Source organism: Sturnus vulgaris, chromosome Z (assembly GCF_052056855.1).
Source record: "Sturnus vulgaris isolate bStuVul1 chromosome Z, bStuVul1.hap1, whole genome shotgun sequence".
NCBI lineage: Eukaryota > Metazoa > Chordata > Aves > Passeriformes > Sturnidae > Sturnus > Sturnus vulgaris.
The window spans coordinates 21,986,023-22,004,317 of record NC_142283.1 but is presented as its reverse complement, the minus strand read 5'-3'; the positions used below and the strand labels follow the sequence as shown (position 1 = coordinate 22,004,317).

Below are 18,295 nucleotides of genomic sequence, written 5' to 3'. Positions count from 1 at the left end.
TCATCTCTTCGGAAGGGTGAGAGGTTTTGCTGTTTAGTATTGTTCATTTTTGTGCTGGGAAGTGCTTTGCCTGTTAAATAAACAGGCTTTTTTTCCCACTTCTCTCCAATAAATATTTCCCCAAACCAATCAGAAGAACTGCTTAAATTTGTTTCCTAAAGGGACCCCATTCAGAGGTTTTCTCCCAAATTTGACCTAAACTGCAACAGCTCCAAACAAAAAACCCCCCAAAAATGAACAAACTTAAAGGAACTATTAGGTTTCTCTGATGAGTCAAGTTCAGCTAAAGGTCCTTACACTAACCAGAGTCTTTCAAAGAGAAGAACTAAAATTTTCAAAGAATTAATTTTCTGTATTTGACTTCACATTTTAGCAGCAACTGATTTTTACTCTGGAGACTTTTGGAGCACATGATATCATTACACAGTACAGTTTTGGTGACCATGTCTCTCCAGATGAATTTTATTTCTCTCATGGTGTGTCTGAAAGGTATGGGTGCATCTGTGTGTATTCATGTACACACACACACACACACACACACACACACACTTTATTTAGCTTAAGATAAATGTGTATGTGTCTGCCTGTGTATGTGTGAGCAGACATGCATTTGTATGTATGTGCATTACATCCATTTCATTTTGCAGGTTTCGGTTTACAGGACCTCTGGTGGACGATCAGTCTGTCTGGAAGAAAAGTACGCCCACAAATATCACATGGAACTAGCTGGGCTTGGGCGCTGGTCCAGGCAGCCTCATTTAAAGCATCAAGATCATAGAAACCTTTGGCTGGAAAATTAGAGAGAGAAAGTATCAGCTTTCATTCTGGAGACCCACATTCAACTCTTTATGGAAAATATTTTCAGGAAATACCTGTTGACTGAGCCTTTTAGTTTAACTGAACCATATTGCTTTTGCAAATGAAAAAGAAAAGAAAGAAGCAAAAGAGTAAAATATTAAAAAGACTGTTTTGTTGTCCTGGGGTTGAATTAAATTAACTTCAAACTGAATGATTTTGTATTGTATGAGAGTACAGAGAAAACATTATGCTGTGTGTTATGATCTGCATTCTCAGCTAATTATTAACATCTTTGCATACTATTATCAGCAAATTCACTTTTTGGCTTTGCTTCAAGCTCTGTTTAACAAGCATGTGTTATCTGACCATGGCTATGGGTTGGACCATATTGTACTTGAGAATATGCTCTTTGTACTGCTCTGGACAAGGGGCCCAATTTTCTTCCTGTTGAAGTCTATGTGAGTTATACTAAAAAGTGGGGTAAATCTTAGATAAGCCTAAAGCCTTACAGAACAAAACCTACAGTACTTTTAAGCTACAGCTTCCTGTGGGGTCATTGATGCATCTATTGTAATCTAAACACTAATCCAGCCTTTCCCTCAGTTATTTTCCACTGTGGGAAGAATGACTGCTCTGAAAACTCAGGAGCATTCTTCAAACACTAAGATGTGTTTTCAGATTTAATTTGGGTTTAAAAAAATTGTTTACTTCTATCTTGAATTTGACTTTCCTTCTGAAATGGATTTTCACATAGTGTTGTTTCAAACTGATTTGCAAAAAGGACAGGCAGGTTGCTTAATACCTGGATTTAGATCTTAAGGATTTTCATTTGAAGTGCATGCAGAAAAAATCCACATGGCTCAAACTGAAGACATATTTGCTTCACCCTTCTTGCTTGGTATGACAATATAGAAAATATTTTAAAATCTGGTTTGGTTTTTTTTAACTGTTAGCAGTGGACAATTTTTAAAAGGATTTGTGCATTTAAGAATATTCCATGGTTTCTGTCATTGGCACATGATAGAGCTCTTCATTAAAGGCCCATACAATTTTAATATGATTCATATCCAATGGTTCACATAACCACAATAAGCCTTAGATCTCTTAATATGCCTGTTCCTAATGTTCTTTTTGTTAGAAGAGCAACCAAGTAGTGTTTCTTTTCTTGGCTGAGACACATATCCCCTTTGCTTGCAGGAAATGAATGTGTATTTTCTGTACTTTGGAAAGTATTAAAAAAAAAAAAAAAAAAAAGAAGAGGGAGAAAGAAAGATTACTTTCTCCTCCTTGCAGGCATGTGTTAGGCATTCCACAAACAAAACACTGTGTAATGAGGGCAGTGGTTGTCTTCCTGTGACACTTGAGTTTTCAGAAAAAGATTTATGTAAGTTATAAAAAGTTTTATGTAAGCAGTTAATATTTCTGAGCTTTTTTGGAACATTGTCTATTTCATTCAACAACAGGGGTAATCCCTCCCCCCTGAGCTGAGAAACTGTGAGACATGCATTACATGCATGTGGTCTGAAGGTCAGTTACAACATTTACCACATGATCAAGAATAAGTCTTATGGTAAAAGAACAACACCGAGATTATTTTCTCAAGGCCAGGAGTAGGAGGCAGCTGCAGGGGGAACAACAATTTTAGCTCAAGCTACAGAACTGATCAGGCTTGCATCAGCAGGCATTTAGGGACAGATGTTGGAAGCAGGTCAGTATCCCCAGAGGAACCATGGGCACACAACCCCTCACAGAAGATGCGAGGCGCCTGATATGACTCATTGAGTAAATGAGACAACTTTCTGATTCATATCTGGGAGCTTTCTGCTAGATTGTTTTCTCAAAGGGTGGTTGTCTTTCTTCTTCCACTCCTTCAAAATAAGAAGAGTGTATTTCAAAATAACCTGATTTGCCTTTTGCATCCTCCTCTCGCATGGAATTCTCATTTACTCCATCTGTTTTACCACACAATGTGTAATAATTAAAAAGTGCTTAACATCTAAAAAAGCAAATACAATGAAGATGTCTTTTGAACACATCTTTTACTGCAGATTCAACTATGCCACTTGGCATCTGTTAACCAAGTTCCGGTTTTATATTATTTGAACTTTGATTATTATTTTGAACATCTGGTTAGTGTTCTTAGTGATCCTGCTCTCTTCTGCATGTCTTCTGAGGACATATTTCTTTGTACTGCTGTAAACTGATCTAGTGTATGACTCTTTCACAAGTGAGTTGCAGGAGACTGTCTACTTTTCCAGACATTATGGGAAGCTGAGGGAAATTGTGGGGAATACAAAAAAAAAGTGTGTGTGAATTAAATGCCTGTGAGGAAGTGGTCCAAACTTGGCCCAGTGTAGCTCAGACCAGCTGGCAGGGCCAGGGAAAGCATCCAGCAGAAAAGGTGAAATAACTTTATGTGGGAATAGGGAAGTCCTGGGAACAGCTTCCAGGCAAAACATGGATAGGAATTTGTGAACATACGACCCTGGAATACATATGACAGCCCATCTCTGTGGGTGCTGGGGATCATCAGTATTCATTGATTTGAAGAAGTGGAATCTTAGAAAACAGAACCCACAGCATTAACATAAAATTGGCAAAAAGAAATTGTTTACTTTGTACTACATATATTTTTTTTTCCACTGTGTTTATATTACACTGTCTCACAATGAAAGTTTCTCAGACTTGCAAATAAAAAGGGATCAACAACATCTACAGGCTGTTGACTGTAGAAGAGGAATCTGGCTGAAGTATCTACACCTATGTTGCCTGAGGGTATTTTATTTTAATGATTCTGTGTCATGTCTGCACGTTATTCTTGGTTGGTTTTGCTCGTTTTAAGACATGCCTGTCTACAGTGTCAAAGGAAGTCAAAAAATAGTGATGTAGCTGTGAAACAGGCTGCTAATCTATTTGTGTTTTGATTCAAGACACATTGGCACATACAGGGGCATGTCCTAGCAGGCGTGTTCCACAGATAATGGCTACTTTTGCTTCTATGGATGCTTTGAAGGAAAGCTTAAAACAAGGTCTTATAAGTAAACTCACAAAGAGAATAAAGTACTTGCAAACTGTTCACCTATTGCTTTAAAATACCTTTTTTTCACTTCTTCCCATTTTTTGCTCATCTCTCTTAATTTGATCTGTAGCTTACCTTGCACGGTTCTGACTTCAGGCTTTTTGGGTTCTGGCCTTCTCAGGTGCTTGGGGAGGTTGTCATTCTCCTGGTGCCATTTTTTTAGGCATTGTGGCTCATGTATACTAATAGATTTTGTTCCATACTCACGGCCACATATGTAGCAAATCACTGTTGGTGGCCGTCTTGCCACTTTTGCCTGTAATTAACAATGGTGAAGAAGAAAAAATATTGTTTGCAATATTAATTTTGAATCAAAATTACTTTGTATGAAAACAATCATGTCGATAAGGAACTTGATATCTGTGAAATCTGTGTAACTGTTTCTTTGGTTTATTTGGAATCAGTCCTGAGGCTTGTAGGAGATATTGCCTCACTAACTGGGTAGCTGGAACAGGTAGATTTCTTCTGCAGATGCTGGGCTGAAAATTCATGTGTGTGACTAATCAATACTTGGGTGTGTTAAGGTTCATCTCCTTTACTTTCATACCTTCAAGTTCTTCACATGCAGAAACAATACTTCTGCTTCATCAAGTTCAAATGCAGCATCCATCTTAAATGGTTGAAGCCATTTTTTACTTACCAAGCAGAAGTAAATTGGAGAGCAGCAACAAAAGCTTCATCAGCTGAACTCTTGATGTCTAGTACAGTAAGCGAAAGACTCCATCTTCCACCAGAACACAGCTCAAAGCACTGTGGTAAGCCTTAGTATCGCGCTTAAGCTAAACAGGGAGGGCATCTCTCCCAAGAGGTAACTGTGGTTCTTTACCCCACTTTTGCCACAGATTAGTTACCTGGTGGAATTCTTGGCCTTCAAAGATTAAAACCAATCCAGGATATTTCAGGATGAGGGGCAGAATAGAAAGTGATGTTTGTTTATCCCAAAGGTCTTGGTGTGAACTTCGCCAGCGACTGCAGGAAGGGCAGAACTGGACTCTAAGCAAGTCATTGTTTCCACATTGAAGATCTGCTTTTGTTCTCAGAGAAAAACAGCTCAACAGCAGAAGAAAAAAATTCCTCTACCCCAAACCTCCCAAATACATAATCTAAGGCTGAAGAATGTATAATTACTGTGGTATTGCAGATTATGGACTCAGCTGTGTCCTTAGGCGCGTCTTGGGCTAGGCGTGGTGTCAGTACCAGCCGTGCTACAGGAAGTAGGATAAAAACATGCTGTAGAGAAGAACTTTGAGGCACACAGATGGGCCTCACAACTGCCAGCACGTCCTACATTTCTGACTGCAGAATACCAGTAAGAGATGAGCTATTCTCTGCCCTCCTCAGAGCCAGCCATGCCAGACCAAATACAGGAAACCTTTCTCACTCAAACAAGAATGGTGGGGGTTTCATTTTTTCCTCTGCTGCTCTGTAAGACAAAGCATAACCTGTTCCCGTATTTATGACTCTTTCTGTCAGCCCATCAATGTGTTCATGAAATTCTGGGCAGCTCTTCTTGTATTTATGTTACAGTCTGAAAATGTCATTAGTGAACAATCTGCATAAGATTGCCTTCCTGAATCACACATGTAATCTCACTTACATGAAAGTAATACTACTCTATAAAGTGTTTTTTTCTGGGAAATGTTGGACTTCATCTGGAAAGTTCTCACAGTGTCTTGAAATGTAACATCCAAAGATGGGCTCTCCAAGGACATTTTCATCCTCTTGACTTTCAAATGGAATTTCCTTGCTATCTTTGATAACACAGTACTTTATATAAGCATATTTTCTAATATATATAAAAATACAGCCTTCTATTTTTAGATGAATACAGCAACAGCTGTTTTAAAAACATCTTGTAACTTTCCATTATCAAATTTCATCTACTTCTTTACTTCCAGTTGTGAGCTACAACTTGTCTGACTTTGAAGTAAGACTTTGGGTTGAGATACAAAGTCTTCTGAAGACACTATACATTTATTTGTAGGCTCTGGAGAGCTTTAGATAAGGATACTACAATCTAAACTCCTGAAATCAGAGAACTCTTTTTAGTGTGCATGCCTGCTGTGGGTACAGTTATAATATTTTTAAAATGTTTTCTTAAAAAATGCTAGGTGTAAAATCACTGGGAACACACTTTCCCCAGGAGTTCTCATTAGCTGGGTTCCTGCCATTCATTTAAATGGTCACTCATTGGCTGTGAACTAGGAAAGAGCAATTTTATTTATATTCAATTTGTAGGGACTCTTCATATACTAAAAGAATAGGAAAAAGAAATCCTAGTACAAATGCAGAAATCTTTTCAAGTAGAAATGTCTGGTTTTTGCAATTTCCATAATTAAAAACGGTACAGAAACAATAGAAGAAAGCAGAATTAATTAAAAGGAATCAGGTCCTCTTAGGATAGAATTATTTTTATTCCAGAAAAATACTGAAATTGACCCATTACCACACATACAAATATACAAAATTCTTCCCTGCACACATGTTTAAAACCTGAAAGAGATTAGCCTAAAAATTGGTAGTAACAGATTTTTCTTTTTTTAACTGTGGAATCCAAGATATGATAAGCTTTACTTGGACTCTCTACAGCTGATGATATTTAGCCTTAATTTCTTTTTATTTTCAGTGTGCCTATCCCAAATGTCACATCTGGAGGCCTGCAGTTTGAAATTAAACTATTTTTGGAAACACCACAATTTTCCAACCCAAACTACTCACAGGCCAGTGGCTAGGCTGTCTGTTCACTGCTTTGTTTTTAACTTTCAAAAACAGTTGTAGGGAAGGTCTGTTCCTGAGGATATGTGTTATTATAAAAATACCTACAAATACCTAACAGTGTAGTTAGGCTTTCCTCTGGTGTCTCACTATTTTCTTTTTTACTCCAAGACTGCTAAGTATGTCTGCGTGACTATGAATGAAGTTATTTAGCTCCAAGGGCTATGCAACTATGTATTTTCAATAGACCTGACATTACTTAAGGTTAGCCCCAGGCTGGTGTTATGGTGTTACATGAGGTCAAATCCTTCCATACTGCACAAAGCTTTTTATTTCTTCTTAAGTACACACAATAAGACTGGATCCCAAACTCCTCTACATAAATATTTATCATCCACGACTGCACACACCTCTGCCCTTCTTATTTGTTTAATTATCCATGTATTTTAATGGGAGAAGGGGGGCATCCTGCTCTAGGATGGAGCTCTTGTCATAGACTTTAATTGCCCAAGGATTAAAGGCTCAGGAAAAGATTGGTACAAGCACTTAGCAGCAGTATTCTATTGTATGAAAGCAGCCCTTTCCTCACATTCCTCTCTGCCAAGTAAAAGGCATTTTGCATGTGGATCATGGACAAGGTATAGTATGGTTGTCATGACTGTCCAAAGCAGCACTTCACAGCCTACTGAATCTTTGAAACAGACACAAGAGCACTCATGTTAGGATCATATGCCTGTGTAGGAAAGTTCCTTGAACAGCAAGGTAATTCTGCAAGATGACGCACAGAATTAAAAATACTACTCCACTGGAAGCATGAAGTATCCCATTTTGCTCCTGATGTGCTTTCTTTTTAAAGTAAGTCAATATGATGAATATGGCATTCATGTACAAGCAAAGGAAGGAAGCTCAGTCATTCCCAATGATAATACTCAGTAAGTTTCATTCTAAGTATCCATTCACCATCCATTCTCATCTAAATTTCTATATTTGCAAATTTATTTGTCAGTGTTCTCCTAGGAAGGTGCTCAAAACCACTGCAGTAAGACAAAAAAAGCACATAATTGACTTTCCACCTTCATTAGAATTATACTGCACCTCAACAAGTCTTCCCTTTACCAAGATGCTACATGGCTTTATGCTAGAGCAAAATACAACATCAAAGTTCTTGCTACACAAGTTTTCAAGACTTACACTGTGTTCAAATGCATTACAATTCAGAAAAGGAAGATAAGTGAAATCTTTTTAGGTAGTTAACCAGATAAGAAGAAAACAGCAGATGGCAGCACCATCTAATAGGCTTTTAAGATCAGCATTATCTATTGTCAAAAACCCCATAACTCATATACAAACAGCAAGTTATTGATGCTCACTTACAAGTATCACATATTTTTGTCTATGAAATGAAAGAACACAGACTCTGTTTTTAGTGCAAGTCTGAGTTTCAGTAGCTGCAGACCACTTCCATTGTTTGGGGTATCACAGCAGAATCCAAAGCAGATTTTCTGATGTGACCCTTGAGAGTCCCTAAGCATAGGCTGTTGGTTTAAACAGCCACACATGATTAACTCAAACGTGTTCATTGATTCCGAGAGCAAGGACAGGTACTGAAAGAGATAGCTTACACAGGCTATTCAGTCTCTACCTCTAAAGATGTTTAATGCAGAACTGAGAATTTGTCAGTAATGACACTGGCCTAATTGATGCCACACTTGCTAAAGAGCATACAGGCAGAGGCATACAGGGAGAAGTGCTGCACTTTACACGGTGTACCACTAAACCAGTCAGAACTTTATTTTGAAAATGAGGAAAATCTAGCTTTTATATTTAGGACATCTTTCATTGCATAAATTTATTTGACAACAGCACTACATCTCTGAAATACACTTATATAAGGGCTGTGTGGTTTTGTTCAGTTATTGCTTTCCTCTGATGTTCTGCTGAACCAGGACTTAAGCAAGTACTTAAATAATTCACTGTCACAGTGAGTAAGTCTGTTAGATGAGACAGGGACTGCCTCAAATGCTTTCCAGCCAGGATCAAAACAGTAGCCATTTCACTCCAACACTAGTGAAGCGCTATCTTTTTTATAAGAATTAATAAGCAGCTGAGTAGCTGGTAAGGTGAGCAGAATTAAAACCATATGCTGGAAAAAGAGGAAGACTTCAGTGGAGACAGAGACCTTGTCCCTGTTCATAACTAATCTGAAGTTATTCCATAAGCTTATTGCTTTTCCACACCCTTCAATGTGTGGACCTCTCAAAATATTCAGCTGGAAATTAAGATCCTCTCACAGAGAATTTAAACCTACAGGAAAGTGGCTTCCTTTGACAACTTCTTATAAGTTGTCTGCGAGTCCTGAAGAACCCCTTGGATCACAGGATATTTCTTTCAATCTTCCCATCCCACCTCTGCCTTTAACATATTACTCTGCACCAAAGAACTTTAGTACTCTGTACTAAAGAATAGACCTCAGAGAAGTAAAATCCATCATCCCTTCCTGAAAGTCATTGTTAATGATAAAGTCCCTCAAAGCCAATTACAAACTGCAAGCTGTACAGCCTCATTAGTTCTGCTGCAACTGATGAACTGAAACTGCTTAGAAGTAAATGAGGAAACCTGTTGTTCACACAGAAGGAAGAACATATTTGAACAGATTTAACTTTGGCTCTCCAGAGCTCACAGAAGTAAGAAGTGGTAATAATGTTGTTGTTCAACAAGTCAGCAGATGTGAGTGAATCCACAAAGGGAACAGATCGATTGTGCAAGAGGGTAACATTTTTTTATAGAGTCACTGTCAGTGCCAAACCGCACTCTAAACTTTTTTCTTTCTTTCTTTCTTTCTTTCTTTTTTTTTTTTTTTTGATTATGGTATTATAACTATAGAAAATTGCTCTCACGCTCTCTTTTTTAATCTACAGAATTATGTGTGATAGACTAAACTTTCTGTTTCACACCCATACCTTTCCTTGAACAATCACCTTTAGAACAATGACAGTTCTTTAGGAAAGAGCACAATGTAGTGTAAACAGCACCACTTTTTCTACAGCTATAAATGCAGCTGTGCAGCACTTTGAACTGCTTGTGGATTATATAAAATTTGCCGACAAAAGACCTGAGGAGTGAACCTTAATTTGCCAAAATATACCAATTAGTGGCCTCCTAGAACATAATAAAAAAAGGGCTCATGAAGTCTTTAGTCTCATGTGAGCTAGGGTAATGCTATTATCTTAATTTTACTCAGCAGCTAGTAAACTAACATGTTACATACTTTGCCTTCTAAAGCACCTTAAGAAATGCTCTGCATAGCACTGCATTCCTTTGGTGACTGAGAGAGCTAAATCACATTTTCAAAGCTAATGTAGGCAATCAGGATTCCAACCTGCATATGAAAAAACAAGGGCCATTTAATTTGGACACTGGGCCTAAATTTAGACATCTATCTTACAAAACTCCTGGTCAAAAGACAGGAGTCTCTTGTGCAGAAACAAATGCAGAAAAAATATCACATTTTCCAAAACTCTGTGTAGCTTTTGGATAATGTGAATCAGCTTCTTTATTCTTGGATCCTGAATCAAATTCAGTGGAAAAAAATGTGCAGTCTTATTTATTTTGTTGTTGTTATACCCAGAACTGCTGCCTTTGAACATGCAGTCCTCAGTAAACTCAGGTTGCGTGCCAAGGTTAAGAGTAACAGTAAAATATGAAAAGTTTTGAAGTGCTGGATGCTTGCAGGACAATGCATTACAATGAAACATTGCATTTCACTTTAACTAAATAAAAATATCTAAATCTCCTAAAACATGTGACATCCAAACCTTGCCTAAGCTGCTCAATAAAATCTCCTAGGGAGATTAAGCAATGGTCCCTGTTGGGGGTATAACTCTTTAAGGACAACAGAGAACCCAACTACTCCCATTCAAAAGGAAAATCAGAATAAATAGGAGTAAGTAGTTTCCCTTATTCTCCTTCAAGTATTTCCCTTTCCTTTATCCTCTGTTTATCATTTGCATGGAGCTAGAGGGTCCTTCTGAAGAAAAGTGATTTTAAATTTGATGGCAAGCCAATCTTCCCTGGAGTGCCAAGCATCAAGATGCATCCACACCCTTTCATACAGCATATGCTTAGCAATTTACCTGTTCTGATAGAGCTGGTGCACCTCTGCTTGTTCCTTGATGGGCCTTAGATGGATCACCACGTGCTGAGCCAGTTCCAGACCTTGGTGGCCTTGCACCTCTGCTACCTCCTTTGCAACACCTTTCATGTACTGGGAGACGGTCAGGAAAAAAGGTTCGGCCACAGCTTCTACAGGGCACAAGCTGGGCTTGAGCACTATAATAAAATGCTTCATTTTCATCTGCAAATGTGTAGGAACCAGAACCCGTAAGGACCTCAGGTTTCTGGGGCTCTGGCCTTCTAAGGTGCATTGGTAGCTGATTGTTCTCAATATGCCACTTCTGCAGGCACTTAGGTTCATGTATAGCAATAGATTGTGACCCAAATTCTCTGCCACAGATATAGCATATCTTGAAGTGAGGTCTTCTTGAGAAGGGTGTTTGAGACATGTTTGAAGAATGTGACTGTTGTGATACTCTTGCAGTGTCTGGTCACCTTTTCTGGGATCCAGCTTCTAGATGTACTACTTTGGGAAAAATTCTGGGAAGATCTGGCACATTAGATGGTGAAACTTGCTCTAAAGGCAAGGTGCTAGAGATACTAATAGAGGCTTCTTCAGCACTTGACAGAATACTACATGCTTTGTTTGCATTCTTTTACTTGATATTTGTTTCCATGAAAGGTATCACATTTCAGGAAACTTCTCTCTCTCCTACACATAAAGAGCTTGGGAAAGTCTGTTATTCAGAATGATTCTACATGTTCTTAATCCTTTTTCACGAGCCAAAATATATTAGGGACTGTAGAGCTGGAACACTGAAGCTAATGGGAGTTTCAGTAGAGAAAGGAGGTTTCTGTGTGCTTTCCTTTTGTCTTTTGTTCTTACATGACCCTGAAACAAATGAAATTAGTACAAATTAATAAATGCGTTCTCTTTAGTTGAGGTTACCAACCACTGGTTTATCACAAGGCAAACCTGTCATATTTTCAAAGTGCAGATAAATAACATCAAATATATTCTTATCCACAGTGATCAGCTGAACAATGTAAACCTGAAATTCTGTTCCCAGAGGATGTAAAATCATGAAGGACACAAGAGAAGATGGGTTTGCACAAACTGAAGCTGATGACATGCAAGTGGTTTGGTGTATAACCAATATGCTTTATTTTCAGTTACTGATAGAACTGGTATTTCTGGCAGTCTTCAATTTATAAGCCTTTGAAGTTGATCTTTAAACATAATTTCCCTGTCTCCAGAGACATAAGAAAAAAATCCCTCAGTAGAGAGATGTCAATGTCCAATCTACAAAGGGAAAGTCAGAAAGGAAAGTGTTCCCAGACAGCCATTGTGGTGTCTCAAGCTCTCTGACCAGTCTTGATTCTCCCAGTACAAGACAATTATTAATGAAATGGAGCAGGTTTTTCAATAAGGCTTACTGAGGTACTTTGGGGGCTGGGGTATGTGCTGGATGAGAGAAAGGGCACTGCATTTGTTTAGTCTCCAGACACTACTAAATATGTTTCAGTTTTTCAATGTCCAGTCTACCACTGCAAACAGATAAATTTGTGCTTTATCCCTTAAGTGTTCACTTCTTACAATATTTTGTGCTGGTTCTCCAAGGATTAGAAAATATAATTCAGACCATACACATGTATAGTGGAGGCTACTGTTTTAATTGCATGGAAAAATAAAAAACCAAACTAGCACATTGCATACATAGGTAACTGCCAAGGACAGTCTACATTATCTGTAATAGAAGAAATATCTGGCTAAAGTCATCTTGCCTTTACTGAATACTCCAGACTTCATCTCAATCTTTCCAAACTTGTAGGGGATTCCTAACATACAAACATATCCACGCTGGCCATCTTGGTGTCTTGGTTCACTTTCTCTGCTGCAAGCATCCAACCTGGATCTTTTTACTGCTTTTTTGCCATGTCACCATTGAAGACTTTGCTCCCACTCAACAGCATTTTCACCTTTATCTGTCCTACCTCTGAACCCACGGGCTGACTTTTATTATACCCAAGTGCAATGACACAGTTTTGTCATTACCTTTAAGATGACAAACTTAAACTTTGTCTGTGTCACTGACAAGCAACTGAGCTCATTTTAATCTCTTACAAATATTCTAGGAGGTATCTTAAGTACAGGGGCAACAGTGAAAAAACAAGTTGTCACCAGGTTCATGTGAGTAGTCATCCTTTTGCCAGGCACACAAAAATGTTTAGATTACTGTATTGACACTGCTTGCTGAAATACTCACAAAGCTGCATATTTCTGGGACACTTGGGATACTTCCTTATTTTACAAAAAATTCCTGTGAAGCTCGTATTTATTTGTAGGCAAACTGGAAAATGTGAAGGCCATCAGACCCAGTCTGTGAGTTGTACTGGAAGAAATCTCTGTGAGCAAGTATTTTGTAGTTAGCTGTTAAAAATAAAATTCTTGAGGGCCATTGTATTTTGCACTGAATTAGATAACTGCAGTCTGCTGAAAAACAGGGTAATGTGGCTGTACTATCCTGATATATCTGAAGCTCTCAGGTGTATCAGGTGCATAAAATGTACATTGATGGTTACACAAAACTATAGCACTGGAATTTTTAGTTCAGATACCAAAATAACAGGTTCAGCAGTATGTGATATTAAAATGTGCAAACTAGTATTTAGGCTACTGTACTGCAAGGCTGTTTCAAAGACTGGGAGAGTTTCCAAGGAGGGTGGCCTGTCAGATGAATCCAAGCTGGGAAGTAGCCAAGCTCTTTAGGAGGATGAAGGGAATGGAGAGCCAGGGAAACATTAAAGGGTCATGAAGGCAGGGGAGATAAGGGTTATTGGCAGGTCACAGGAAGGGAGCATCAGAAAGTTCAGTAACATTGCAGGGAACTTCTGAACTTTGCAAGGTCCTACTTATGTCCTATTTATTGATTTATGTCAGAATGAAACTTTCTTGTACCTGAGAGGATTCTTAAAGCAACAGCAAACACTGAACTGCCTGCCATATGAAGAATGTTAGGTGACTAAATCTGTTGCCATTAGGAATGAATCAGCCAATAAAAGATGCTATAAACAATCTATTAACAATATAAGCTATTGTTGGATTTCCAAGCTTTCTATTGTAAATACTTCATAAGAGAATTATGCTTCCTTGTGGGGATTACACCATTTGGTCTACATTTATTCTTGCCAAGTTGACTGTTATTATTTGGAAACTTCCTATAAATTCAGCATGAAATGAAAAGGCATACGAGCAATTCAACTCTTCTCTCAAGCTCAGTTGTAAAGATGTGGAAGTAAATCAGGACTGGGATTTAACAGTTCAAACATAACACTTTCTTATTTTTATTTTTTTTAATGTTGCAACATGTTTTAATAAAGCGGGACGATGCAGTTGATCATTGCATATAGCTATGGGAAAACATTTCTCTCCTCTGCAATTCCACTGAGGACAGTACTTAAAAACAATTTCATGAATTGCAGTGACAGGTCACTTACAACTAGTGGAGAAATTCAGTGTAATTAAAAGCAAATTAAATACTATTGCTAGTTTAGAATCAAGATAAGAGCTTCAGTGTAACTAAAATAGAACAGAATGACAAGAGCACAAACAGCTCAATATATCTATCATTTTCTTGTCCCGAAGTGGGAATGGGAACTCTTGTGTGCAGTTTATAAACTCCATTTAATCATTGCAACAATAACATTATTGCAACAACAGCAACAATAGCATTATTAACCACTGCAACAACAGCATTATTAATAATGTTTCACTTATGCTGCCTTCTGTTAGCTGGCATGTGTGATTCAACCTATAGAAGCAGATACTTCTTCCCTGAAACAGCCTTCGTTATGTCTTGTTTCACGTCAGTATTGGAATTTGGAAGCAAAGTTGACACATGCGTTTCCTATTTCCTGAATGTAGCCCATTTCTGAAGAGCGACCCTCTCTGTTTTTCATCTCTCTTGATTCTTTCATGTAAACAATTCCTCAAAAACCATTATAAAGTCATTTTATAAGCCTGGATTCCTTGACTGAATTGAACAAAACATACTTGTGTTAGCTGGGGGATTAAACTGGCTGTTTCCAATGAATCCTCAACACTACTGCTTTTGACTTAGCTAGAATTCCACACGGAGACCTCCCAGCTATAAAAAAACCCCTGAGTTTATCTTATGGAAGAACATATTGCATGCAGCTTCTTACCACCAGGACATAACCACGCTTATTCAACAGACAAAATACAGGAACAGCTGTGAGAATTTGGGGAATCTGTTTTTATACAGTTTAAAGATGCTGACTGGTATCACAGCCTTTCCATGTGTAGCTGTATCAGACTGTAAATTCTGATTAATCTGCATGGCTGGTTTACTGTCACTGTTATAATCTGCTAGCACAGCAAGATAAATCCTTGCACCAAATGAACATAGAACTAAACCGAAAGTCACAGGGCTTTCAAGCTTACATGTCAAAAATACCCCAAAAACCTCTTAGACATGTTTGACTCCATCTAAAAGCTGAGACAATTTCAAAAAAATTCCCCTTGGCCATGCTTGGCTTCATCTAAGAGCAGAGACAATTTCCAGGAAGACCATAAACAAGCAAAGTAAGCAGTGGGAACCACTTACTTTGCTATTTTTTTATTTTGATAAAGCTGAGAAGGATTTATATGGAATACTTGCTTCAGGTGACAGTGCCTTAAATCCAGAAGGCTCTTTGGAGAGGTCATCTATAATTGCAGAGTGCTTACAAAAATCAGGATTCCCATAATAGAGTTATGAGAACGTCTGCATGAGTTGATCTGCTTGAAGGAGAGGATGAAAGGCTAGAGAGGCATATAAATGAAGAGGAAAACATATGGGTCCAAAATGGTGGCCAATACAAAAGCCTGGTAGAAGCTCAGCTACCAGGTTGTCAGTGCCAAAAAAAGAATGGACTAATTTTAGCTTGCAGAAAGGAAGTGGTTCATTCATTGTCTTGGATTCAAGAACTCTTGGTTGTGTGAGCCCTTGTTTATGTAAAACCCCACTTCACTCTGAGTTTTCCTTTTGTTTTCCCTTTATTCAATACTACACTCAATGGTGTATACTTATTCTGCCTGTCAGTCATGCAGTGCTTGGAACCATAAGCTTTCTGTTTGTGACACCAAGTTGTTATGTGGGTCACCTAATAAGCGTGATTTATGTACACTGTATTCAATTCACAAGTATCCTAAAAGAAAATATTTTACCTGCAATACCTAACTATACTGTTATATAAATTGGAAATGTCTCAAATACCTTTAAGTGAGAAGCAACAAGCAAAATCTTCTTATACTACAAGAACACCCAGAGATGCTTGTTTTTTAGTCTGGGATTGTGTAAACAAAGGAGAGAACTCGGTGTAAGAGGATATAAGATATAGAGATGAAATAAGTGAACTGCCAAGCATAACACAGCAAGTCTGAAAAAGAAGGAAATTAAATTTAGATTTTCTAGCACCCCAAAACTGAACCAGTTCAGTCACAGGATTTTCTAAGGCTGATCCCTAACTTTATAGTCAAGATAAAGGTAAGTCTTTTTTCTCTACTTTCCTGGGTTCACATTATATTTACATATAAAAGAGGTGTCAGAAAGTACCAAACTGACACCCTCTGCTGAGCGCCAGAAAAGCATTGCTTCAGGCTTTTTCCAAATAAAATGTTTTCTATGAGGCTTCTCATTATTCTTTAAGGGAAAGCAAATGAAATTAAACCAACATCTGAAGCTTTATTTTTTCTTGCGCTAAATGTTTTATATTGCTCAATTATAAATAATTTTAGAAATCTGTTAAGACAAAGTACTCAAACATAAGCTGGACAAAAATATTGGACAATTTGTAGTATCTTACTGTTGGATCTGTTTTCCACTGAAAGATGAAAGGAAAAAGCATTTTTTCTATTTCCAACAATATTTTTAGCAAATTAACCACATATTAAAAGCCTCACATTTTTCCAGCCCAGCACTACATTCTCTCCACAGTTTCTGGCTGAAAAAATCTCCTTTGGTTAGTCCTAGAGACTAATCATTTCCTTCAATCATGTGAAAAGAATAATCTATTATTTTATGGAACTTAAATAAATACCATTGAGATGCAGAAAATCCAAAGTTTACTACGTCAAGATGCTTCATCATGTCACAGCTGAGCATAATCCATGTTTTTATGCATCCTCCTCTCTCAAGAAACCACTTGCAAGCTCCAAACATACAAATATTGGCATATACCTCGCTTCTGTCAGCTTCAAGACTTCGTTAGTCTGTAACATCTCGTATCACAGTGGCCTGGCTTAAATGTCTCAGGAACAATGCACACTCAGAAACATCCAAGTATGGAGCTTGTTCCAGCAGAATATCAGGTGTACATAGACCTTTTCCCCTTTGCGATCTGCAGCCCAGAGGCTGGTGGTTATGCCTCTGTTTAAAGTGGATGCAGCCAGATGGGAAGACAGGACAAGTATACTCAAAATCAAACAGGCCAAGTTAAAAAGCCAGTGTTCTGATATTTGCAAACATGGTAGAACTGTCTGGGAATCTTCTAATGAACATTTTTCCCATTGTTTAAAGTGTTGGTTGGACAAAACTGGAAGTTTCCTCAACGATGTACACTGTATGACTTACACAAGAGAGAAAATGTGTCGCTGAGCCTGTGTCTGCATCTGTATGCAAAGGTCCATTACAATATAAGATAAAGAAAACACATAACCCAGAGATTTCAATATAATTCTTATACAGAAGTATTTAAAGTGTTCTTTGTAATGAGACAATCAACTTAGTTGATGCTTTTCTCAATTTTCCTCTGACCAATGAAATTACCAGGTCTTTCTTTGGATCTGATTATCTTCCTACCTAAAACTTTATGGATTAATCAAAAAGTCCCTGGTATCAAGAGCAGCCAGCGTATACTTGGCATTTAAGAAGATCCCATATACACTTATGCAGTAATTATATTTATTTTACTTAATTAGCTCTATTTAAGTTTACCAGAGAAAATCTATTTAAGTTACCAGAGAAAGCTGGAGACTGGTTCTAGAGACCCAGTAGTTCTTTAATGTTACTATGTCCTCTGCCCAGACATAAGAAATAATTCCTTTGATTTGACTGAAATCTCAACATTATATGAACAAATTATGACTGCTACTAGTTAGAATACATGGGGAAAAAAAATTAGTGGAAAAAAATGTAACTTTTCAGACTTTCAACATTCAAAAACTTTTAAAATTCAAAATTCAGCAACACCATTGTCTCCCATCTCAGATACCATTTATGCTCTACAAACAGTGTTCTTGGTTTTTGTATTTTACTTAGTGATGCATTATGAGGGTAAAGATTATCTTTTGTTTTACTCACAATTATTTAATACACTCATCTCATATTCTAAAGAAATATTACTGCCTCCACACTACATTTATTCTTGTGTAAAAATCAGCAGATATATTCCCAGCGTGGGTGACAATGGGCATACTTACATAGCACATTTTTAATCATCTTTAGTTACTAGCATGTATCTGTGATATTTACCCTGCAAATCCTATATGGCATATGAGATATGCATCAAATAATGGATAGATCAGGT

The 18,295-nt window shown here is 37.7% G+C and overlaps 1 protein-coding gene across 1 annotated transcript; it reads right to left on the bottom strand.

Moving 5' to 3' along the window:
- Positions 1–636: 636 nt before the first annotated feature.
- On the bottom strand, positions 637–11,681 carry ZNF475 (zinc finger protein 475). Its single transcript, XM_088156107.1, has 3 exons — positions 10,726–11,681; positions 3,953–4,133; positions 637–788 (listed from the first exon to the last, which is right to left on the bottom strand). The coding sequence occupies exons 1-3, from the start codon at positions 11,152–11,154 to the stop codon at positions 637–639; spliced, it is 762 nt and encodes a 253-aa protein (XP_088012233.1). The 5' UTR covers positions 11,155–11,681.
- Between the last annotated feature and the right edge of the window lie 6,614 nt (positions 11,682–18,295).

What these genes read in the sequence shown, in the direction of transcription:
- ZNF475 (XM_088156107.1), bottom strand. Translation starts at nt 11,154, where the DNA reads ATGTCTCAAACACCCTTCTCAAGAAGACCTCACTTCAAGATATGCTAT. An exon ending in CACCAGCTCTATCAGAACAG is followed by an intron (nt 4,134 to 10,725) that starts GTAAATTGCTAA and finishes TGTTAATTACAG; the next exon opens with GCAAAAGTGGCAAGACGGCC. An exon ending in TGAAGTCAGAACCGTGCAAG is followed by an intron (nt 789 to 3,952) that starts GTAAGCTACAGA and finishes CTAATTTTCCAG; the next exon opens with CCAAAGGTTTCTATGATCTT.